At 36.8% G+C, this 19,535-nt stretch overlaps 1 protein-coding gene across 1 annotated transcript; it reads right to left on the bottom strand.

Moving 5' to 3' along the window:
- Window positions 1-1,238: 1,238 nt before the first annotated feature.
- LOC115986211 (transcription factor MYB41-like) lies at window positions 1,239-2,772 on the bottom strand. The gene is made up of 3 exons (XM_031109063.1): window positions 2,640-2,772; window positions 2,285-2,414; window positions 1,239-1,914 (listed from the first exon to the last, which is right to left on the bottom strand). Exons 1-3 carry the CDS (start codon window positions 2,770-2,772, stop codon window positions 1,239-1,241), a joined length of 939 nt encoding a protein of 312 aa, XP_030964923.1.
- Window positions 2,773-19,535: the final 16,763 nt, after the last annotated feature.

Here is a 19,535-nt window from a genome sequence, read left to right as displayed (position 1 = left end):
GATACAAAACAAACTATGGAGTTCTTACTTTTTTTCTTTTTTTCTTTTTTCGGGAATGGAGGTACTATTTTGATAGGGGTGGCAATTCGTGCTCACCTGTCGTTCATGTCGTGTTGGCTTATGAGTATACGACTATATGGGTGTGTCAACATTAACCCAGCCAACATGTTTATTAAATGGATCAAGATTCCTCAACTCTAGCATGACTCATTTATTGAACGGGTTAATCATGTTGATTTGTTTATCAGATTTTATCAAAATGGAAAAAAAAAAAAATAGAATTAACCAAATTGAATTATGAAAAACCAAAAAAATAAATATTTTTAATTAAAATTCAAAATTAACAAGTAATTACATCACAAATAATCATTCAAAACTAAATCATATCTCAATATCATAAATAATCAATCATAATATGTCAAAGAAAATAAACCACAACAATTAATAAATTTATATACCTAGAGTTTGAAAGGTATATTGGTAAAATGTCATTTAATTAAATGGGTCAGACATGTTGAACGGGTTCTATGGATTGGATATTAACTCAACCTGTTTATTAAACGAGTCAATCATGTCAACTCGAATATGACACTAACCTATTAAATCTCAACTCATAACCTACTAATTTCATATCGTGTCGTGTCATGTTGGGTTCGCAAGTCGTGGATCGTGTCCAATTTTGTCACCCTTATACTTTGATATGTGAGTTACCAATAGATGTAACAAAATATTGTCTAAATTACTAAATTAGTGCTTGTCTAAAATAAAAATAAAAATAAAAAATGAAAAATAAAGAAAAAGAAACCTGGGTTATCATGTGACATGAAATCTACTATTAGATTTAATACAGACACTATATTATTTAATCTATCACAATCTAATAGAAATTAAAATAAAATAAAATGTACTAAGAAACTGTAGAGAGTTACTGCTTTGATGTAAGTGGCAACTAATGGAAGAATATAACTCTAACATATAACCTTGTTATGAGTAGAGATAACTTACCCAAAAAATAGTACGAATATAATACAATTACCCTAATTTTTTTTTTTTTTCTAAAAAAGCACAATCATTTTTGTCTACAATCTTAAAAGCAACAAAACCATGTTGAACCTTTTTATTAGTTTTTATATGGTATTGATTATCGGCAAGAGGGCATTGAAATTGAAGTGTGTGGATGAGATTCCACACCTTACTTAAGCAAAACCTAGTAATGTACACTTGAAGACCTACTAGTACTAGTTCCATGCAAAATCATCCATAGAGATGAAATCATGATGCATAAAATCAGAAACAAAGGTCGACTCCACAAACCGCAGATCAAAGCTAGAGCTATCAAACGAAGTATCCACGTTCTGAATAACCTTATTAGTTCCCATCTCAGAAACCTTTTCCTTCTCTTGCAGTACTTCTTGTCTCATTGGTCGCTCTCCTTCCAATATTGGCGCTTCAAAGGGTGCAAAAGTACTGTCACCCCAAACACAATTCTCATGGTTTAAGAGCCCAATCCCAGATAGATTCACTAAAGAAGAAGAAATATTGGGTGTGCTCTCAATGGATGATACGTGAGGGAAACTGGTAAAGTCAGTGAGACTCTGATTCCAAACAGGATTAGGGTTTTGAAGCAATGGAGGCTGATTATCAGGTACTGCAAAAATAGGTGTTCCCATTTCCAAGGTGTAAGCATTTGTAATCTGAGAATTCAGAGTGAAAACTGAATTGGATAGTTCATGGTTTGGTGATACATTGCATTTGCATGCAACGTCGTTATAGGCTCTCTGATGAGAAGGTATGAGATTGTGAGTGTTTGGGTCCAACCCTTGTGAGAAAAGCATTTTCTTGATGCATGAGTTCCAGATATTCTTCACCTCATTGTCTGTTCTTCCTCGGAGATGCTTAGCTATCTGTGCCCATCTGTATACCCAAACAAAATTCTCTTGAAATTTACTCCAAACCAAAAGGAAAAGTAGAAAGAAATGATGAGCGACTTCAAAATTACGCTCTTTTTTATTATTATTTTTTTTTAAACTTCTTTTGAAGTTCATTTTATTCCAATAACCTTATTATCAAAAGGGAAAATGTTGTTGTACACAAGCTGATTCAGGTAGTTTTGCACACTCGCCCAAAAAATAGAACTCATAACTTGAAGTCATGAGTTATGTTATTTTGGAGCATGCATGCAAAACTGTGTGAATTATAGTGTGTAATAAATACTACTCTTATCAAAATGATAAAAAAATCATTAAACCAAATAAGCACTATTTTTAGAAATATGTATCCGTACTTGTTGCCCAAGATCCTATGAACATCAATGATAGTCTGTTTTTCCTCTGAAGTGAAGGAACCCCTCTTAAGATCTGGTCTTAGATAGTTTATCCATCTCAATCTGCAACTCTTTCCACACCTATGCAGGCCTGCAATCCCAAATCCACATAGCAACCACTTAGGCTTTGCATGTGTATATATGTGCATAAAATTTATTGTGAGTACAAAATTTAGTCACTCTAAGATGGATCCATTATAGATACATGTTACTGTTATTAAGAGCAAGTACAAAATTTAGTTACTCTATTATAGATCCATTACATGTATACATGTTATTGTTATAAAGAGCGAGAGAGAATTGAAGCAATATTTACCAGCAAATTTTGGGACAGAGCTCCACTTTCCATGTCCATAGGTGGTGATGTATGTGAAAAGCTTCTCATCTTCTTCAGGAGACCATAGGCCTCGTTTGACATTCTGTTTGGTGCAGCAGCGGTGGCCATCCATCTTAGTGCTTATGATGAGGGCTAGCTTATTCTCCTGAAGAGTTAGGTTTGGTGTTTATCATGAGAGCCTTCCTGCACTCCTTTAAACTGACGAGTTTCACTATTTCTTATGTAATTATCAAACACTAACGTGTTGTTTATTACATGTTTTATGCAGAAGCTGCGCAACAGAAATGAGAGAGATAGATGATTTGACAAATAAAAAACCCTTTGTAGCACAGTTTGGCTTCTAATTTTTATATCACTAAACACATTGATTCTCAAATTGAATCAACCACTAACATCATTTTATTATCAACAATTAACAACTTGTCATATATACAATTAATTGTGAAATTTATTTTGAAGACTCTAGACATATCGTCGAAGAAAGGTTGCCAAATGTGATTAGTTTTTTTTTTTTTTTTTTTCTTTTTGAAAGAATGTGATTAGTGATTTAGTGTTTTGTTATCATCTTTCGGGGCAAAGCTCCTCTACAATGTCTTTGACCCAACTATTTTGGGGAAAAACAAATAAAACTAAAAACCAAAAGAAATTTCAATTTATACATGAGTAAGAATGCAATCATATTCTATTTATTTTCTGAAATATAGAGAGAATAATCCTTTTAATAGTTTAGATTTTATTTCTTGAATGTAATAATTTACAAAATGTTTTATTATTTAATGATGTGATATTAGATAGATATTTAAATTTATAATATTTAATTAAAACTATTAAATAAATCTATTTTAAATAAAGGAATCTTTTTTCCAAGAACAGTGTTATTCACTACAGCATCTTTATTTTATTTTATTTTAAAAAAATTTACAACTCCAAAATCATTTTCTGGCTATTATTTACTATAAACCTTTTGAATTTCGAAACAAAAATACTGTTTTGGTAATGAAGATGAAAGCTCCATTTATTTTTCTTTAAGATGGGTTTTGTGTCTTAAATCAACAAACCTATCTCTCATAAGTCTCCACAAACCACAAAGGAATAAGAAGAAAAAAAAAATTGGATAACTTATTGCCTCATTGGTCACAGAAGAAAATATCATGAGAGAAATGTGCTGGAAGTTTAACTTGAGGTGCACTCATGAGGACCACACTATACAGGGTCTAATTGAGTGTTCTGGTGGCATTCACTTCAGCCAATGCTCATCAAAACTCTATGTATAATCACTTTTCAAACAAAGCTCCATAATTATATTCAAAAGAATGAATAACATATGACATCAATCAAGGAGATGCCCCAAATGGATTTCTACCCCACCCTATCCATATATATTCTTTTGTAAGTAGTGCCATATGCCATCAATCAATCAGAGGATATTTGTAATATTCATCAGCACGGGTGCAACAATTGACTAAGATGGAATAGATATCTAGAGTCCATTCGAAAACAGCTTATTTAGTTAATATTGAAATTTTTTTATTAAAAGTACTGTAGATAAAGGTAAAAACTAGCTGAAATAGTACAGTGAAGCCCGTAAATAGGACCAAAAACTAATTGATGTCTTGATTTAATGATAAAGAGCTATCATCAAGAAAAAACATCATATGTTAAAACTCTCAATTGGTGTCTTGTTTTAATTGCTAAGTTGGTTGATTTGTTTGTTTGGTATTTTTTTCCAACTTAGAAAGCTGGAATGTCAAATCAAATTTATCATTCTTTCTTTGTACCCAAAACAACATAAAGTTTTACCGACTTTCTTCATATGACCAAACACCCTAAATAAACACTGCAGGGTTCTCTATCCTTTTAATTATTTCCTTTGCTACGTTGTACAGAGTTTCCAAAACCAACAAAGCAAAGGAAATATATGGATGTTTCTGTTGCGCTCTCTGCAGCACAACAGAAACCTCCATGATGTTTTGGTTGTTTTCTAGGGACCCATGGTTATAGTGTTTATTCTCCTGCTTAGAAATGTCTTTCTTTTATGATGTTGTCCCTCATTTTTGTTCTTGTCTTTTCTTGTCTGGCCAAGTTCCAGACCCCTTTGTATACATATATTTACCTTTTGATGAAATTTCTACCTTTAATCTCAAAAAAAAAAAAAAAAAAAAAAAAAAAAAAAAAAAAAAACCAACAAAGCATTTAGGAATTGAAAATCCAACAGGGAACAAAAACGAAGTATCCGTATAGTAAAATGCAATTAAATTTTGAATTACTGCCCCCTCCCCCACAATGTTTTCCAAGGAGGTTCAGCTAATCTGAAAGCTTGGGCCTTCAAGTTCAATAGCGACAAGTGGTTGCGTGTTTTGCATCATTGACGACATATGTGAGATATGATAGTTGTGAATCTTGTGATGACCAGCGGTGTCGATCAATGGTGTGGTGTCACGGGCAGTGGATATATATCTAGAGTGTTTGGTTATATATATATATATATATATATATATATATATATATATCTCGAAGAATCCTATTTAATTTTGTGCCATGTATCCTATTTAATTTTTAATTTTGTGTCAAGTAAATTATTAAGTGCAAAAATCGAAGAGTCCAAATCCAATTAGATTCTAAAATGGATTTCAATTTTTTGCCACATATCTGTTTTTATTTACTTATTTTTTGTGACAAGTGAATTATTGAATGAAAAAACCGAAGAGTATAAATTCAATTAAATTCTAAATCATATATATATAACGAAAAATCATTACATATTTTAAAAATGTATAGTTTAAAAAGAGTATAAGCTAATATTATGTATAATTTGAATCTCTTCTAAAAAACAATGTATAATCGTGATTGTTTTTAATTGTACCTACGCATAAGCACAGAGCTACATACTAGTAAAAAAATATGGTTAAAGTTATAAGTTTATTTTTCTTGGTAATAAAGAAAGAATTTGGATTTATTTGACACATCATAAGGATTGCATATCACCTAGTTGCAGGTGATATGCTCCCACTTAACCAAGGTATGTTTGGAATAAAGGAGATGTATTGTAGGCATATTCCTCTCTCTCTCTCTCTCTCTCTCTCTCTCTCTCTCTCTCTCTCTCTCCTCTCTCTCTCTCTCTCTCTCTCTCTCTCTCTCTCTCTCTCTCTCTCTCTCATTAGAAGATAAGAAGTGGAAGATTCAAACCAATTATTGGTTAATTTGATGATGCATGGTCCTAAGTTTTGTGAGAGTCCAAGCCCCCAGTTCAACCTGTTGGTTAGAGCCAAACCTGGCGAATAGATGAAATTGCGTTGATTCCTCTCAAGAGACAGTTGAGTTTCTACTGATATTATCATCCCTCATAGGTCAAGGGTTTTATAATGAAGTCACCACTTTATTTATTGTAAAAATAAGAAAACCACAATTGAAAAATACTTCTTTATTGAATAATTCTAAAATTTTACTTTTTTGTGAACTAAATATTACATGGTTTTCATCCTAAATACAATCTAAAACAAAAGTAAATGGCTTTGATTCCTAATCACATTCTACAAAGACAAAATTACATGGAAATGAATTGATCTAGAACTCCTAACCTAAGTTTAGAGACTAGGTTAAAAGATAGGAAGGTATAGGTACCTGCCTTGCCTAGTGAAACAAGTTTTTTAGATTTTAGTGGCCAATTAAATAACACATCATTCAACAACAGTTTTATATCATCCAATAACATGTAATGAAAGATTGAAACAAACATTCATAAGCATGGTGAAAACCCTATTCTTGGCATGCAAATATGAATTGAAATCAAAAAGTATAGTGAATATGTGTGTGATATGTGATCAATTCTAATCTAAGAACATGTAATCGTGTTATTTGAATTGAAAACCCCTAAAATCATGTTCAACATGAGAAACTAAGTACAACCTAGATTTAGCATGCTAACATTCAAAAACATGTGAAGAATTAAAAAATAAAAATATTCATGATTTTGAAGAACTATGGCATAATTAAAAAAGAAATGTTAGAAACATTATCTACATGCATTAGCACTCCTAAACATTCCAAGAAAGAATCGTAATAAGAAGTTGATAGCTTAAGACCAAGAGGACCAAATTACCCCTTTAGTGAATTGAGGCCAAATGGACCAAAACACCACAAGTGAAAAATTCGAAATCTAAGTGAAAACGTAGGGGGCTAGAGTTTACTTCAGTGGGGAGTAAGATAGGCCGAAGAAGAAAATTTGGAGATTTTGGTAGTCCAAGTGCACTTGGTCCAAATCTTTCCCTTTTACTGTCGATTCTTTCCACCTTTTTTGGTACTTTTTCACTATTTCAGACTTTCCTTGGACCTCAAGTACGACCAATTGACTCCAAAATAATTAAATTAAATTAATTAACATTTAATTAATTAAAATTTAACCAAATTTTAGGAATTAATTGATTGCTTTGTCTCCTTGATTTAATCAGGTGCATGCCACTCCACAATAAATTAAATCTGCAATCAAGTGGTATTACATTGTAATAAACTCAATTTGGACTAAAAAGAGACCAATTAAAATTAAGATTTCATAGTTTCTCAAAAAAATAAAAAATAAAAAATAAGATTTCATAATCACATGTGCTTAGTACTTAATCCATGCTAATGCATGTTATCTTTAAACTTGTTTCTATGATATCTTTTAATCCGGTGGTAGGATTAATGCTCACGAACTGTCATTATGATTGTTATAACTTAAAGACTTATTTGATGCAATCCAATTGGAAATCAAAATAGATTTTTTTGTAGTGGTACTCTGTTTATATAATATATTATAAACTTGTTTAAAAAACTCTATATACTATTTTCATACTTGTGTGTTCTAATAAGTATTACTCTTTTCTCAAAATATATATATATATATATATCAAATCAAAATTACAATTTTACCCTTGTGAGTTGACGTGATGATGATATGCAATGAGATGCAAATTAAGAGGTTAAATGGAGAGAAATAAAATTTTAAAAAGTTATCAAACTGACATGTAGAGAATAAAATTTTCAAAAAAAACAGTGATATTTTTTGTTTCCTTGGTTTACTCTGACACAAACACATGCTGAGATAATAATTTGGAAAGTTTAAGTTTAAGTCCATGTTTGGATAGTGTTGAAAAGCACTTTTTAGTTATGTCTTACAAGTTTTAGTGGGTCTCGTGTATTATGCATGGAACCTGCAAGTATTTTTTTTGAATAAAAACAACTTCAAAACTGAGTCCCATGATACTATTCACACATTTAAAAATTATTTTGCTACAGTGTTTTTAGTTTTCAGCAATAAGCGGTATCCAAACACACCCTAAGTTAATCACAATCCAAGAGAATGAATGGATGATAAAAAAAAAAAAAATTAGAATAATTATTAAATGGTTAGATTGCACTTTTGAAGTTTTTTTTTTTTTTTCCTTTTTAAATCTAATATATATATATATATATATATGTATGTATGTATATTTTATAACTTTAAATGTCTTCATCGAAAAAAAAACCTGAAAATGTGAACAAATTGAATTACAAAACAACCAACAAGTAATAATTTAAACATGTTTATTTATGCAAAATATATTTAACATATAATATTAATTGGATGAATGCACGACCTCACTATTACGGAATCGAACCTAACTTCTTTCCTGAGATATGCCAAGAATTGCAATCCAACCTCGCCACCACGGCGATCATAAGATAGTATTGGAATGTACATAAGTACAAATTTTTTTTGTCCAGAATTAATGCCTCTCAAAAAATACGCATCATGTCATAAATGACAAAGTGAGCCAGACGCATAGACTATGTGGCACACTAGCTACACAGTAATTTCATGTGAAACATATGAGGAATTTGAGTTGGGCAGCACATAATTTTCAATCTTTTTCAAAAAGAAGAATATAAAGAAAGCTCAATCATTTTGAAAATGGCATATACTGTAGAGTTTTTCATTTCTTTTTTTTTAAATGATTAAAGAAATTTAAATTGGTGGGGACTCCGAAAATATAATTTATTCACTCATCTTTTACATGGGTGCCTGAAATCTAAGTTGTACGGAAAATGTTGATGATGTAATAATGTGTCACCATTTTTTGGTTTTCATATTATAAACCCTCTTGTCAATTTGTTGTATCTTAGATTAAAATTCTCTAAAGTTCTTATAGTAAATTTATTATAAAATCCTAAAATTTTATTTATTTATTTTAACCTAAGTGAATTTGATTTTATCATATCATTGATAATTTAAATAGTGTAAAAAAACATTAATATTTAATATTGTGGTGGTACCTTGGGTTGATTAGGCCCAAACCACCAATTTATTTGTATCTTAAATTGGGCTTATCCTACAATGGGAGGTCCAGAGAGGAAGAAGATGGTATCTTTGATTATCCTATAGTGGTGCCTAATCACTGAGTTGCTTCTCTCTCTTCTCTCGTGTGTCTCTCCCTTATTTTTTTTGTTCCAACCTATTCTTATTATCCCTTCCTCCTTATTTATACCCTTCTTTTAGTGGGGTAGTCAAGATGGGGGAATATTTGACACATTAGTGGATGATCCTTCCATATTGTATCACCTATCAGAAGGGGACCCACCCTCCAGCTGTTGAGGTGACTCCCTAGTAACTTATGCTTGACGTCAAATTTTATTGTCCGGCGGGCGGATTCCCCTAAACCATTATCCCTCTTATTCTCGGCATATCTTGGATACTTCCCTAACTACTCAACTACCTCCCTAACTGCTTGACCATATGAGCCCATGTTAGGCTAAAGTAGTCCTAGTGGACATGGGGCCTAACAGTCGAAGAGGTAGGCTTGCTATTCCCGGTCCATACAAATATTTATTTAAATGTTAATGATACGACAAAATCTTGTCCACTCATTTAAATAAAGATGATAGGATTTTAGAAATTCCATGTAGAATTACCTAAAGAATTCTAATCTAGTTTCTCAAAATATGGTCATTTTCTCTCGGGAGAATGAGCTCTTACTTCTTGTTGTCCTTTAATCTAGTGCTATTGATCCAATCACTACAGGTCATGTCAATAGTTGCAAAATAAATTATAAATCATTTTGTGTTCTTAGCATTATTCTTTTTGTTAAAAAAAAAACAAAAAAACAAAAAAACAAAAACAAAAACAAAAAACAAAACGACATCTTGTTTAGGCAAACCTATTTTCTGCATTAACAAGAAAACAATACTTGAACTTTAAAAGAGACATGCATCATATACCTAGCAATATACAAATCAATGTTTGTCCATAAATTTATTTAAAACGATTTGGATATAAATTGCTTGAAAATGTCTTAAATCTTTAATTTGACTTAAATTAGGGCATTGTGTGTGTGTGTGTGTGTAAGGGCATTCCTTGTCCATTAAAAAATGCATCCTTTGTCCATCAAGAAATAGGTTTTGAAGTCTTATAAATAAACAATACTACAAAGTATTTGATGACTTGGGCCCAGGTATCATACCATATAGGGGGAGACTTTGAATTAATTTAAGAAAGTCTTAGGGATATTTTGTTATTTGTAATTCCTCATTCCCTTGATGAGGAAACACTTTATAACCTCCCTTTGATAAATATCAAAATCATCCCAAACTACATGTGGACATAGGCCAAAGGTTGAACATGTAAATTCATGATGTTTTTTATAGAGTGTGATTGTGTCTATTTTTATTTCTAGTCATCTTCGTTCCTATTATATGCTTGAACAATCTTTCTCAAATTCATGATAGTTTTTATAATCAATCTTGTCTGAGAGAGCTATTCAAATGCCCTTCGCGCAACAATTTGACATGATAGCTTCCATTACCACACATAATGTCTCAACCGAAAAATAAAAAATCACATTGTGAAGAGAGCCAAAGTTAAAAAGATCATATGTGAACAGAATATGGAAGTATGTACATGATGAAACCTAGTCTAATATTAATATGAAAATAAATGCTAAATTTTTAATTGATTTAGTGTTCACTCTGTCACTACAATTTAAAATCATTTTATCCATAATTTTTTGTTAATTTAAAATAATGGAAACCCTAATTGATAAATATTGTGAATATAAAAGAGTAATTATGATAAAACAAATGTCATAAATTTGAAATTTTGTTATTGTGGGGCCCGAAATCTGAGGTCCCAGCCCACTTTGTATTAAGGGCCCAAAGCCCAAAGCCGAGGAGCCCTACTGCCAAGGACGCGCAATGAAAGCTCCTTGAAGGCCCAAGGATGTGGCCGAGGACGACTTTACGTCCAACTTCTCACAAAAACGCCTGAAGAAAAGGACAGATTCAGTACAAGAGCAGCACAAGGGAGAAGGCTGCCAACACCTTAATGTGGAGCCCATCGCCTGACAAACCCATACTCATACCATGCTATCCAGCTTTTCCCAACCACTCTGACGTGAGGATTGATAAGACGAGTAACCACCCCAAAGAAGGAGAAACTGACACGTAGATGAAGAAGGGGAAATGAATACTAGTATAAAAGGGAAAAGAGAGCTAAAAAGAAAGGGGGTCCAAAAGAAAGGGGGAGAGAAAAAAGGAAGGCTGGTGAGAAGGTAATGCTCCTCGGATTAAGTCTGAGGAGCCAAACCTCTTAAACCACACCAAGGTAAGGCTCAGCTATGTAGTCCAAGCATACCTTTGTATGATTTCTCATTAAACCAGGACCAGACCCCTGCCCAGTGCCCAAGGGCATGCCTTTCCAAACCCATTCTCTACAAATCATATTGCTTGGGCCCTTTACATACGAGCCCAAGGTCATTCCTGGGCCGTTAAAAATCGTGTCCCTACAGTTATATTTAGCACACACCAAAAATGGAAACATACTCCAAAAATGGAAACATACTCTGTTCGTATCACCATAATTTAATTTATTAAGTTTGTATTCAGCAAATAAATAAATAAAAATGTTTGCATATGCCACAAATTAAGATTTTTATTATTACTATTTTTTTAAAAGTTATAGGATTTGAATCCAGATCCTCTCCTCATGAAAGAATCCGAATAATGGACCACATGACTCACAAATCAATAATTAAGAAGGCCAAAAAGCCGTATTTGGTCATGCCTGGATATGGAAAGTACATGACTAATTAGATTTTTATTACACAAAACAGACAATTTTGTTGGGCATTTTAACTCATATATGTCCCTCGCATGCAGTGAACTTAAAATAACTCTGCCTTTTATGTATAGTAAGATACCTATAATCCCTTGCACTGTACATTGTGAACTTCAAAATTCAAATAGCTTTTTCAAAAGCTATGCAAAAGATAATGTGAAGAACATCATCAATAATCATAAAACCTGATGATGGCGTAAATATCACCAGTGAGCCACACGATCTTCGCACGCTCATAACGATAGCTGCACAACAAAGAGAGAAGACCTAACAGAGAGCACCAGTGTGGTGCCAACCGAATACCCTCCAAAGGTCAAGTTAGAATTATTCTCACAACTCTAGAGCGCTAGAGAATGGTAAATTATGGGCACCTTGATTTGTAAGAGTATTGGGACTTTTATAGTAGTAGAAGGTTGATATCTCTTCCTTAGTGTAGAAATCTTTTCCTTATAGGAATCCTCTTGAATAATCTCAAATGTGATGGACAAGACATTTCCTTATAGATAAGATATTCATTAATGCACGTATCTTCCAGAGTCCTCTTTGTGCTAGGGTTCCATTTACCTTGGGATCCTGTAATGGTTAAGTGTATATCGCAAGTATTTCCCATCTAGGGTTTCTGGCTGCCATGTGGGTGCTTGATCTGTTCCTGTTGCATCTGTTTATATAGGATCTGTCCATAACAGACATTGCACCAATTGGGCTCGCCCTCTATCGGACCTCGGATGTGGATCCGTCAGGCCCACTTCATGGAATCCGTCAACCTAAACTTTTACCCTCTTCAGTTGCCCCCTCACCATAGGTTCATCATCTTTGAGTGAAAGGACCCGTGGGGTGACGGTTCAAGGTTCAAGGGATGACGGTTCCTAAGCCTGTGGGTCGATGGTTTCAATACGGATACCGTGAACTGTGCCCACCCCTGATAGGTTGTTCGGTAGCCATTTATGATGCATGACACGTGTCACTCTTTCATTGGATCTTATCTCGGATCGAAGCCTCGCTTCGTCTTCCATGCACTTCCTCTATAAATATCACACTCCTTCTCCTCTCATTTCTCTACTTTCCGCTAAAACGCACTATTACAGCACTTCTGTCATCCTTGTCAAAGACCACTCCATTCAGTTTCAATGTCCGTCATCAACGCCCTTCCTCCGTTCACTCACTAACTTGGTAAGTACTCTTTTTTTCACAAGTCTCTCTTATCTTTGGACATACTCTTTTTTATTTTTCTAGACTTTATACACCCATCACCCCTTCTAGACCCGTCAAAGTCTTAGGTTTTGTTGTCACGTGTAGGCAATGTCTAGTGCGTCAAGTAATCAGTCAATTATCCATGACGGGGCGGATTACGAAGAAGTATACCCATCAAGTCACAAAGACCAAAAGAGTCCAAGTAAAGAGAGGAGTCTGTCCGCCTTTTCCTCGTCCTTAACAAATGAGGATATGGAGATGGCTGAATCAGAGGAGGTTTCTAATGATGGTGAGGAACAACCAATGAAATCCGTCGTAGGTACTGATGGACTTAGGGAGTTCATCATGCTACCGGAATGAACGGTGAATAATGTTAGGTCCACCATCAAGGAGAAACACTTCAACACTCTTAGGGCCAATTTCCAAATTCCAGATAACATCCCCATCCGTCTGCCCTATAAGTCAGAGAAATGCTACTATGAAGGAGTAGAAGGTGTCCGGGTGTACAAACAGATGCTGAAGGCAGGACTTAGGTTTCCACTAAGCCCCCTTCACCGTGAGCTTCTCAAATACCTTGCCCTGTCCGTCAACCAAGTATCCCTAAACGCTTGGAGGGTCTTCATAGCAATAGAGGTCCTGTATGGTGCTATGTGAAACAGTGCTAGGAGGCTAATGATGCGGGAGTTCCTTCACTGCTACCGTCCAAATGAAATAGACAAATCAAGGGGGATGTATAGTTTTGTGCCTAGGAGTCCGTTGTTGAAGGTTATATTTGAAACCCAGACTCTAATAGGGATTGGAAGAGCCATTATTTCTTCCTAGAGGGTGACGAGTGGATGTGTCGTCCAAGGGACATAGAACACATGCCCGACGACACGACTTGGGGCATATTGCATCTGTCCAGTATGCTCCCATCCTAGTTTGTGAACTCTTTACAACCATTCAGTTTTATTATAATTTTTAACACTTTTAACCGTTTTCTTCCTTGCAGTTAGACGGCGTCCACAAGTTGAACTTAAGGAGTTCAGCTTTCTTGAGAGAATTTTTGCCAAGACCAAGCCGGAGGAAAAGACCTAGGCAAAATTAGTCACACTTGATACCATCCATTGGTATTGTGATGGACCTGAACCAATGCCAACAGCCGTCAAATACGACGCCAAACTTCACATACGTAAGTCCGTCGTCCTTATTCTGTTTGAATGATTTTAATTTTTATCTTAGTAATTAACTTCATTCGTCCACCTTTACAGAAATGGACGATGCTAAGAGGAGAGCAATGATTAAGGCACATACTGCCAAGAAAAAGGAGACCGGCGATGTGGCTCTTAAGTGGACAGGCTCAGGTAACCCGTCCACAAAAAGGAAGCAGCCATCCAAAGGGGACCGTCCTCCCAAGAAACCCAAGGTCCCTTTGGAGCCCGTTGTAGGGCTAATAGCTGAGGGTGCAAAGACGGTCACCCCAGCGAAGCATAGGGCTAGCAAAGGCACTATGAAGGCTCCGTCCACTAACCAGGAGAAACCACCCCTCCTTCTCCATGAAGACTCCAAATATGCCTTGGAGCAGCTTTCATCCATCATAAAGTCGGAGGATTATGAGGACTTAGGCAATCACTCCATGGAAGCAATGGGGGAGATGGGTCTTTTTGCAATTGCTCAGGTAATCTTACCCATCTACTTTCCATCCGTCTTTTCCATTTGGCTTTCCATCTTAACACCCTTTTTTTATGTTTCAGGCCATGATTATGATGAAAGGGCCGATGGGACAGTGTCTTACCCATGAGACAGCCTTGGAACGTGTGCGGGCAAAGGCTGAGTTGACGGAGGATGAACTGAATCAACTCCAAAACTGGAAATCCAAAATGGAGAAGAAGTTTGAACTTTCGAGGAGGGTGAGAAAAGAGCTCAAGCAGAGGACGGAGGAGGCGAAGAAGGCCCTTAAGGACAAGGATAAGGAGCTCCGGGACCTGAAGGATCAGTTCCGTCAGGCTAAGGAGGTGGAGATACGTGAGTACCGCAACTCTAACGCCTTGCGGTTCGAGCTCGGAGACTCTTATCTGCAGGGTTTTGATGAAGCTCTCCATCAGGTTAAGAAGGCCTACCCTAACCTGGATGTGTCAAACATTAAAGTTGAAGATCAAGCTCAAACCTCCGTCATACCCGTTGCCTCAGAGAACACTGAGGATCTTTTTGCTGAGGATGTAACTCAAGGCGATGGAGAGTCAGCCCAAGCACAAAATGCTCAAGGTCAAGTCCAACTTGTAGCTGATGACACCCGTCAGGACAAGGATGCAGACCCTTAGGAGTAGTGGTTTTATTTTCTTCTTTTTTTTGTAAGTTGGGAGAACAATCCTTTAATTTTATCTGTCATTATATTTTCCATGTCAAACAATTTCCCTTCAAGGGTTTTATATTTTTATCTGCCTATTTTGGTTTAACTGCTTGTTTTCATAGTCGTTATGAACGCAGTGGGTCCATTCTATTTGACCCGTCATTTAAATCATGATGGAAATTATGGGGTTTGAATTTGGCCAGACCCGTCCACTATGCGCTTTAAAGGCCTTAAATTTTATGACCATTGAGATAAAATCCCATCTCGCAAAATGTGTCTGTCCACATTGTGTTTTAGACTTTAAGTTGTGTCTGTCTTAATAACTAGAGGGACCGTCCTCCTTATGGACTCGATTTAGACTTTCATCCTCAATAGACGATCTATCCACTCCCTTGTATGGACAGTTCACCTTATATGCTTAACATTTAATCATTCAAGGATTGTCCGTCCACCAAATGGACTAAAATTTTCATTTCTCTTGGTAGAACCGTCCACTTTAGGGACTTGAATAGAATTTACATCCTTTATGGGTGAACTGTCCACTTTATGGACTTTGTAGTATTTTCATCCTTCAAGATGAATCGTCCACTTTTGTGGACTTAATACAATTTTCATCCTCTGTTGATGAATCGTCCACTTTAATGACTTCGCAGAATTTTCATCTTTCATGGATGAACCGTCCACTTTGTGGACTTGGAATTTTCATCCTCTTGGGATGATCTGTCCAGTCTGTGGAATTTAGTTCAGGTAGAAAAAACATAGTGTCTGAATATTCTTCTTAAAAAAAATGCGTTTATAGAAAAGTACCTGCCCCCTTGGGCTTAAAAAGATAAATAAAGTATTGTAGCAAAAAATTGTCTAAGTAAAACTAGTAACTGTAGCAAAACTAAATAAACTCGGAAATTGGGAAGCGTCATTGCTCTTCATATTATCTCTACTAGTAGTATTTCCGTAAGTGCTCCGTGTTCCAAGGGTGTTGAAGCTTTTGCCCATCCAGTGTCTCGAGGTGGTAGGTGCCTTTCCTCTGCCATGATGCGAGCCTGTAAGGTCCTTCCCAGTTGGGGCCGAGCTTTCCTTGCGAAGAATCTTTAGTAGCGCCCATTACCTTCTGTAGTACAAGATCTCCAACCTGAAAGTCTTTATGCCTAACATTGGAGTTGTAGTATTTCGCCATGAGATTCTGATACCGCGCAAACCTTTGTTTCGCTATCACCCGGACTTTGTCCACTAGGTCGAGTTGAAGGCGCATAGCCTCTTAGTTCTTATCCTCATTGTAGTTCTCCACCCGATAGCTTGTGAGCCCTACTTTTGCCAGGATGATAGCGTCACTTCCGTATGCTAGTCAGAACGGCGTTTCTCCAGTGGGTGTTCTTGCTGTAGTTCGGTACGCCCACAGAACGCTGGGTAGCTCATCCGACCAAATACCCTTTGCCCCCTCAAGCTGGGTCTTGATGATCTTGAGTAAGGATAGGTTCGTGACTTCAACTTGCCCATTGGCCTATGGGTGTGCGGGCGACGAGTAGTGATTCTTGATACCTAGCTCCAAACAGAAGTCCCTAAATGCGCTATTGTCGAATTGCTTTCCATTGTCAGAGACAAGTACTCTGGGTATCCCGTACCTATAGATGATATTCTTCTAAACAAAATTTCGAATGTTCTTCTCCGTGATAGTGGCTAAGGCATCTGCTTCCACCCACTTAGTGAAGTAGTCAAAACCAACCACCAGAAACTTTAGCTGCCTAATTGCTGTCGAGAAAGGGCCCATGATATCTAGTCCCCATTTAGCAAATGGCCAAAGGGCCGTCAAGGGGTCAGCTCTTCGGACAGTTGCCTGATGAAATTACTGAACCTTTGACACTTGTCGCAGGCCTTGACATAAGCTTGTGCGTCCTTCAGCATTGTGGGCCAATAGTATCCTGCTTGGATCAACTTATGCACTAATGACCGTGCCCCCGAATGGTTTCTGCAGATACCTTCGTGGACTTCTCTCATTATGTAATCTGCTTCCTCATGGCTTAAACACCTCAAGTACGGTCAAGAGAATCCTCTTTTGTATAAGACATCTTTTATTAGCACAAATTGTGATGCTTGAACCTTCAACTTCCTAGCAGCGTTACTCCCATCTGGTAATACGCCAGTCTTCAGGTATGATATTAATGGCATAGTCCAATTGCTTTCAGAATCTACTTCTTGCACATTTGTTCGTCATCAATAAGTGAAGAGACTTGAAAAAATGATAATACCTGTTCAAGGACAAGCATAAATTCTGCCGAGGCGGTTTTTGCTAGACGGTCGGCACACTCGTTTTCCCCCCTTGGGATTTGAACGAATCTGACTTCGAGACTGCTGATTCAATTCTTCACCTCTTCTAGATACCTCTTCATCCTTTCATTCTTGCACTCATAGCCGCCATTAATCTAACTTGTTATTACCTGTAAGTCACAATGTACGACCACGTTTTCAGTACCTGCAGCCTCTGTGAGGTCTAGCTCCGCCACTAAGGCTTCATATTCAGCCTCGTTGTTGGTCGTGGGGAAATCCAGTCAAATCATGCATTCGATCTTATCCCCCTCCGGGGTTTGGATAACCACACCGACCCCTCCTGCTCGTCTATTGGAAGATCCGTCCGTATAAATATTCCACTGTCGGATCTTCTGTACCCCCTGGACGTCCCCGAGGGTGAATTTGGTGATAAAGTCAGCCACTACTTGCCCTTTTATAGCTGTTCGTGAACGGTACTGTATATCAAACTCACTAAACTCCATTGCCCACAAAGCCATCCGTCCTACAGCCTCAAGGCTACTCATGGCTCTTCTCAGGGGCTTGTCTGTCAAGACAACGATGATATGTGCTTGGAAGTACGATTTGAGTTTTCGCACTACGGTTATCAACGCGAAGGCCAACTTCTCCATCTGGGGGTATCTCTCTTTTACTCCTCGGAGCGCTCGGCCTGTAAAGTAGACTGGTCTCTGAGATCTGTCTTCCTCTCTTACCAAAGCTGCGCTAATAGCAGCTTGTGAAACAGCTAAGTATAGGTAGAGTTCTTCTCTTGGCTTGGATGGATTGAGCAACAGGGGAGATGAAAGGTACGCCTTTAAGTTTTCAAACACCATCTTGCATTTGTCCATCCACTCAAATGATTTTCTCAGTGCGGAAGAAAGGCAAACATTTGTCCGTTGCTTTCAAGATAAACCTGTTCAGGGTTGCAATTTTGCCATTCAAGCTTTGCACCTCCTTAATCGTCCTCGATGGTTCTAACTCCATTATGGCCCGTATCTTCTCCGGGTTAACCTTTATACCTCTTTGGGATACCATAATGCCCAAGAATTTCCCCACCATCACTCCGAACGAGCACTTGCTGGAATTCAGCTTCATGTTATATGATCGGAGGGTGTCAAAGGTCTCTCGGAGGTCGCCTAGGTGATCATCTTCATGCAGGCTCTTCACTAGCATGTCATCAACATAAACTTGTATGTTCCTCCCAATTTGGTGCACGAACATCTTGTTCATTAATCTTTGGTATGTCACCCCAGCATGTTTTAGTCCGAATGACATCACCTTATAGCAGAACAGTCCCTTGCTGGTAACAAAAGAGGTCTTCTCTTGATTGGCTTCTTCCATTTTGATCTGGTTATAACCCGAGAAAGCGTCCATGAAGCTTAAAAGTTGGTGTCTTACGGTTGAGTATACCAAAGTATCTATCTGAGGAAGTAGATAGCTGTCTTTAGGGCAAGCTTTATTGAGGTCTATCAAATCTACGCACATCCTCCATTTTCCATTGGCCTCTTTAACCATGACCATGTTTGCCAACCAATCGAGGTAGTACATTTCTCGAATGAAATCTGCCTCAGTAACTTTTGAACTTCCTTGGCAATGGCTTTGTCCCGCTCTTGAGAGAATACTCGTTTCTTCTGCCAGATTGGGGGAAATGAGGGCGATACATTTAACCTGTGAACTATGATTGAGGGGTCGATTTCTAGCATGTCCTCGTGACTCCAAGCAAACACGTCTTGATTGTCTCTTAGGAATACGGTGAGCGCTTGGCATACCGGCTAACTTGCCAGTGTTCCCAATCTAGTCATCCGTTTTGGCCTTGAGCCATCAAGGATCACTTCTTCTAATTCTTCAACTGACTCCGCTACTGCCCGTTGTTCTCCTATGCACATTGTTTGTTGATGATCATCCATCTCTAACATAGCAATATAGCATTATTGCACTGCCACTTGAT

Source organism: Quercus lobata, chromosome 4 (genome assembly GCF_001633185.2).
Source record: "Quercus lobata isolate SW786 chromosome 4, ValleyOak3.0 Primary Assembly, whole genome shotgun sequence".
Taxonomy (NCBI): Eukaryota; Viridiplantae; Streptophyta; class Magnoliopsida; order Fagales; family Fagaceae; genus Quercus; species Quercus lobata.
The sequence above is the reverse complement of the archived record's forward strand: the minus strand, read 5'-3'. Positions and strand labels throughout refer to the sequence as shown.